This window comes from Empidonax traillii, unplaced genomic scaffold, assembly GCF_003031625.1.
Source record: "Empidonax traillii isolate 1590-97213 ecotype Southwest subspecies unplaced genomic scaffold, ASM303162v1 scaffold1298:size161147, whole genome shotgun sequence".
Taxonomy (NCBI): domain Eukaryota; kingdom Metazoa; phylum Chordata; class Aves; order Passeriformes; family Tyrannidae; genus Empidonax; species Empidonax traillii.
Window position 1 is genome coordinate 8,789 of NW_020956491.1, and position 5,696 is coordinate 14,484.

The window sequence follows — 5,696 nt, forward strand, 5'->3', positions numbered from 1 at the left end:
GTCCCGGTGCCGGTCCCGGTACGGCGCTGCGCGCATGCGCACTGCGCAGGGACACGGCGGCATCACCGGAGAGGAGGCACTGCGCATGCGCGGGCTGCCCCGCCCCTCTCGGCGCTCGGGGGTTCCCCCTCCGGTGGCCGTTACCGGTACTGCAGCTCCCCCCATGCGGGGTGCCCCCCGGTGGCCGTTACCGGTACTGCAGCTCCCCCCATGCGGGGTGCCCCCCGGTGGCCGTTACCGGTACAGCAGCTCCCCCGCAGTCTGGGGCGCCCCCTGGCTGCGGGGGGCGGCAGTGCGGGACCCCCAGCACCGGCACCAGGACCCACCGCGGGACCCCCTCCCCTCAGTGCTACCCCCGGTGCTGCCCCCGGTATTACCCCCGGTACCAGCCCATCCCGCCCACATCCCACCCACCCCACGGCGCCGCTCCGCGAGCCGCGCTGCCCTCCGCTCGCTGCCGTCGGTGCGGTGGGAGCATCCCCGGTGCCACCTCCCGGTGCCGCCGCCGCCCCCCTGTGCCACCGGGCCGAGCATGCGCGCCACCACCCCCCCTCCCTCCCTCCACTCCGTCCCTCCCTCCCTCCCTCCCTCCCCGGCTCCGCCGCTCCCTGCAACGCACCGGGGCGATCGCGGCCGCCGCTGCTGCCGCCGCCGGCACGGGCGCGGGGAGCGGAGCCATGGCCGAAGGCGAGGACCTGCAGACCTTCACCTCCATCATGGACGCGCTCGTCCGCATCAGCGTGAGCGCCCGCGGCGGCGGAGGATGGGGGGGTGGCGGGGGGAGGACAGGAGTCCCCCGGGACCGGGTCGCCGTGGCAACGCGGGGGGGGGCGATGCCCTTGAGGGGTGGGCGGGCGGTGGACCCGCAGCCCGGTTCACCGCAGCGAACCCCCGGGGAGGGTCGGATCCGGACTCCCCACCCGCACCGAGCTACGGCCGTGCCGGGGGAGCACCGGGGGTGGGGGGGGCGGCCCCATCCCGGCCCCCATCCTGGTTCCCAGCCCGGTCCTGGCGCTGGTCCCAGTGCCGGGCCCAATCCGGGCTCTGCTGCGGGCCCAATCCCGGATCCCATCCCAGATCCCATCCCCATCGTGAATCCCATCCCCATCCTGATCCCCATCCCAGATCCCAGCTCCATCCTGGTACCCAGCACCATCCCAATTCCCAGCCCATCTTCATCCCAGCCCCGGGCTCCATCCCAGCATGCATCCTGGCACTGATCCCAGTGCTGGTCCTCATCTCCATCTCAGCCCCAGTCTCCATCCCCATCTCAGCCCAGGGCCCCATCCTGGTGCCGATCCCAGTGGTGGTCTCCATTCCCATCCCAGCCAGTTCTGATCCTGACCCGATCCTGGCCCTGCTCTGGGCCCAACCCCAATCTCACCCCAGCCCTGGGCCCCATCCTGGCTCTGGTCCCAGTGCTGTTCCTGATCCCGACCAAGCTGCTGGTCCCAGGCCTAATCCAGGCTCTGATGCCAGATCCAGTCCACATCCTCACCCCAGCCCTGGTCCTGATACTGGTCCTGGCTCTGGTGCTGTTCCCAAGCCCAATCCTGATCCTGCTGTGATCTCAGCCTCAGCCCCATCCCAGTGCTCCTTCTGATCCTGACCATGCTGCTGGTCCCGGGCCTGATCCCAGCCATGATGCTGGTTCTGGTCCTGGTCCTGTGCCAGCCCCAATCCTGGTCCTGGTGTGGCCTCAGTTCCCAGTCCTGGCCCAGCCCTGGGCCACATCCTGGTGCTGGCCCTGGTGCAAGTCCTGATCCTGCTCCCAGGCCTGATGCTGGCCTTGATGCTACTCCTGGGCACGGTGCTGATCCTGTCCATGATGCTGATCCCTGCCCCGATCACAGTCCTGATGCTTATCCTGCCCCTGGTGCTGGTCCCAGCCCTGATCCCGGCCCTGATGCCGATCCTGGCCCTTCTGTTGGTCCCATCCCTGATGCTGATCCCAGCCCTAATGCTGATCCTGGCCCAGGTGCTGATCCTGGCCCTCGTGCTGATCCTGGCCCTGGTGCTATTCCAGGCCCTTGTTCTGATCCCAACCCTAATGCTGATCCCAGCCCTGGTGCTGATCCCATCCCTGGTTTTGATCCCAACCCTTATCCCAGCCCTGGTTCTGATCCCAGCCCTGGTTCTGATCCCAACCCTAATCCCAGCCCTGGTTCTGATCCCAGCCCTGGTTCTGATCCCAGCCCTGGTCCCACCTGCTGCCAGCCCCGCTCCACGGGTGGCGGGTGACGCTCCCCTGTCTCTCTGCAGACCAGCATGAAGAACATGGAGCGGGAGCTGGTGTGCCCGGTGTGCAAGGAGATGTACAAGCAGCCGCTGGCGCTGCCCTGCACCCACAACGTGTGCCACGTGTGTGCCAGCGAGGTGCTGCTGCAGCACGGCCACCTGTGCTGCGACCCCACCTCCGAGCCCACCTCGCCCGCCGCCACCCCGTCCACCCGCAGCCCCCGCCTGGGCCGCCGGGTCGTCCCCAAACCCGACCGCCTCGACCGCCTCCTCAAGTCAGGTGGGGCTGGAGGGCACGGCAGAGGGGACAGGGGTGGCACAGGGCACCGGGGGGGGCTGCAGGGGAGGGGGATGAACGGAGGGAACTGGGACAGGGATGGGTGGAGGGGATGGGGATGGCTGGAGGGGGACAGGGATGGCTGGAGGAGATGGGGACGGCAGAGTGGACAGGGACAACAGAGGGGAAAGGGGTGGCTGGAAAGGGCAGGCATAGCTGGAGGGAACAGGACAGGGATGGCTGGTGGAGATAGGGGTGGCTGGAGGGGATTGGGGTGATTGGAGGGGTCGGGGACAGCACAGTGGACAGGGACAGCAGAGGGGAAGGAAGTATCTGGAGAGGACAGGGACAGCTGGAGAGGATGGGGACAACTGGAGGGGATTGTGGTGGCTGAAGGGGATGGGGACAGATGCAGAGGAGGGCAGGTGAGACACCAGAGCTACAACAGAGGGCACAGTGATAAGTGGAGAAGAGGGGAAAGGCTGGAGGGGATGGGGGTGGCTGAAGAGGAGGGGGATGGCCAAAGAAGGGAGAGCATAGCTGGAGGGTAGAGGGACAAGGGTGGCTGGAAGGGATGTGAATGGGTGGAGAGGTTGGTGACAGGGATGGCTGGAGAGTCTGGGAATGGGGATGGGAAGGGATGGGGACAGGGACAGTGCCCTGGGCTACCCTTGGAAGGGCCCTCACTGACACTCCCTCCTCTCAAAGGCTTTGGCACCTACCCGGGGCGCAAGCGGGGGGCCGTGCACCCCCAGACCGTCAGCTTCCCGTGCCCGGCCTGCCAGCGGGACGTGGACCTGGGGGAGAGGGGCCTGGGCAGCCTGTTCCGCAACCTGACGCTGGAGCGGGTGGTGGAGCGGTACCGGCAGACCATCAACATCAGCGCAGCCATCATGTGCCAGTTCTGCAAGCCCCCGCAGCTGGAGGCCACCAAGGGCTGCACCGAGTGCAAGTCCAGCTTCTGCAACGAGTGCTTCAAGCTCTACCACCCCTGGGGCACCCAGAAAGCCCAGCACGAGCCCACGCCCCCCACCCTCACCTTCCGCCCCAAGGTACGGCCCCTCCTGCGGGTCCTCCTTCCCCCCGGGGGTGGGGGGGATTAAGGGTGAGAGAATGGGGGTTGTTCAGCCTGGAGAAGGGAAGGCTTTGGGGTGACCTAATTGCAGCCTTCCAGTGCCCGAGGGGAAGTTGCAGGAAAGGTGGGGCAAAACTGTTTAGGAGAGCCTGGAGCGACGGGACACGGAGGGGGATGGATCAAATCGAAAGAGAGAAGGTTTAGACTGGATATTAGGAAAAAATTCTTTACCGTGAGGGTGGAGTGGCAGTGGCACAGGTTGCCCAGAGAAGCTGTGGCTGCCCCAGGATCCCTGGAAGTGTTCAAGGCCAGGTTGGACGGGGCTTGGAGCAACCTGGGCTGGTGGAAGGTGTCCCTGCCCATGGCAGGGGATTGGAACGAGATGATCTTCAAGGTCCCCTCCCAACCCCAACCATTCCATGATTATGTGATTCTATGGTTTGGAGGTGCAGGGGTGGTATCCTCAGGGGGAGGAGGGGGTTGCAGAGCCCCTCTGAGCCCCACTGTGCCCCTGCAGGGGCTGATGTGCCCGGAGCACAAGGAGGAGGTGACTCACTACTGCAAGACCTGCCAGCGCCTCGTGTGCCAGCTCTGCCGCGTGCGCCGCACCCACACCAGCCACAAGATCACCCCGGTGCTCAGCGCCTACCAGGCCCTCAGGGTAAGGGCTGCTGGGGCCAGACTGGGCTTTGACTGTGAATTGGGGGCACCACAGAGCCCTGGTGCAGATGGGGGGGGCGAGGTGGGGGCTGCTGGCACCTCACCTCAGCGCCTCCCTGCAGGAGAAGCTGACGAAGAGCCTCGCCTACATCCTGAGCAGCCAGGACACGGTGCAGACCCAGATTGCCGAGCTGGAGGAGACGGTGAAGCACACAGAGGTGAGGGGGGAAGGTGCCTGCCCGGCCCTGAGCTGTCCCTAGGCGGGGGTGGCACTGCCAGCCCGCTCCCCTCCAGTCCCAGGCTGTGCCACACGCTGACCCTGCCGTGCCCGTGCCTGGCAGGTGAACGGCTCACAGGCCAAGGAGGAGGTGTCACAGATGATCCAGGCCCTCTGTACCATGCTGGAGGAGAAGAGGGCCACCCTGCTGCAGGCCATCGAGGAGTGCCAGCAGGAGCGGCTGGCCAGCCTGCACGGCCAGATCCGGGAGCACCAGGCCATGCTGGAGAACTCGGGCATGGTGGGCTACGCCCAGGAGGTGCTGAAGGAGACTGACCACCCCTGCTTTGTCCAGGCTGCCAAGCAGCTGCACAACAGGTACCAGGCTGTGGGCACGGCGATGCCGGAGGGGGGAATCAGGACACTCTGGTGCCCGCAGTGCCCCCCCAACATTCCCACTCTCCGGCACTGCAGGATCCTCAGGGCCACCGACTCGCTGCAGAGCTTCCGCCCCGCGGCCACCGCCTCCTTCAGCCACTTCCAGCTGGACGTCAGCAGGGAGCTGAAGCTGCTCACCGACCTGGCCTTCATCCGAGGTAAAGGCAGCGGGACCCGGGCACCGGCTGTGCCCCGTGCGGAGGCGCAGCCCCCGTGGGCAGGGCGGTTCCTTGCCCGCCTCGGAGCCACAGCTCAGCCCGGGCTGCTGCCCGGGGGGCCGCGCTCGGGCAGGCGCTCGCGGATCTGCCGGTGCCCCCTCCCCGTCAGGGACGGCCCCCGCCCCCCCCCCCCCGCCCCCCCCCCCCCCAAAAAAAAAAAAAAAAAAAGGTCCTTGCCCTGCCCTGTGCCAGAGCAGACAGGCAGGGCTGTGGTGCCAGGTGAGGGCAGCAGGAGTGCCGGTGGGTGAGTACGGAGCTGCCCCGCTGCCGGGCAGGCTCTTCCCGCAGGGCAGGAGCCGCGTGGCCCTGCCGGACCCGCTGGCGACACGTTTCAGACCTGCTTCTACCTCTCTTTGTTTATAGGCTGCGGCCGCTGCCGAGGCGTCACCGAAGTAACTGAGGCAAGTCACACCCCTGCCCCAGAGCCGCCCCGCTCTCTCTTCCCATCCCTCCATCCCTCCATCCCCTTCCCACCCTGGCCCTGCTCCGCCGCCATCCTCCATGCCCGTCCTGCCCGCAGGCGCTGGCAGCCGGTGGCTCTGCCTCCTCCATCTGCCGCTGCTCCTCCTGCCC

General features: G+C 67.3%; 1 protein-coding gene across 1 annotated transcript in view; it reads left to right on the top strand.

The window, feature by feature from the left end:
* The first annotated feature begins 592 nt into the window (after nucleotides 1–592).
* Nucleotides 593–5,696, top strand: part of TRIM46 (tripartite motif containing 46) — an 8,601-nt gene continuing 3,497 nt past the window's right edge. Inside the window, exons 1-8 of the mRNA XM_027906475.1 lie at nucleotides 593–740; nucleotides 2,263–2,518; nucleotides 3,224–3,567; nucleotides 4,108–4,251; nucleotides 4,373–4,468; nucleotides 4,592–4,845; nucleotides 4,942–5,272; nucleotides 5,487–5,515. Coding sequence (XP_027762276.1) covers nucleotides 678–740; nucleotides 2,263–2,518; nucleotides 3,224–3,567; nucleotides 4,108–4,251; nucleotides 4,373–4,468; nucleotides 4,592–4,845; nucleotides 4,942–5,272; nucleotides 5,487–5,515 — 1,517 coding nt within the window. The 5' untranslated portion in view covers nucleotides 593–677. The remainder of the gene's footprint in view (nucleotides 741–2,262; nucleotides 2,519–3,223; nucleotides 3,568–4,107; nucleotides 4,252–4,372; nucleotides 4,469–4,591; nucleotides 4,846–4,941; nucleotides 5,273–5,486; nucleotides 5,516–5,696) is intronic.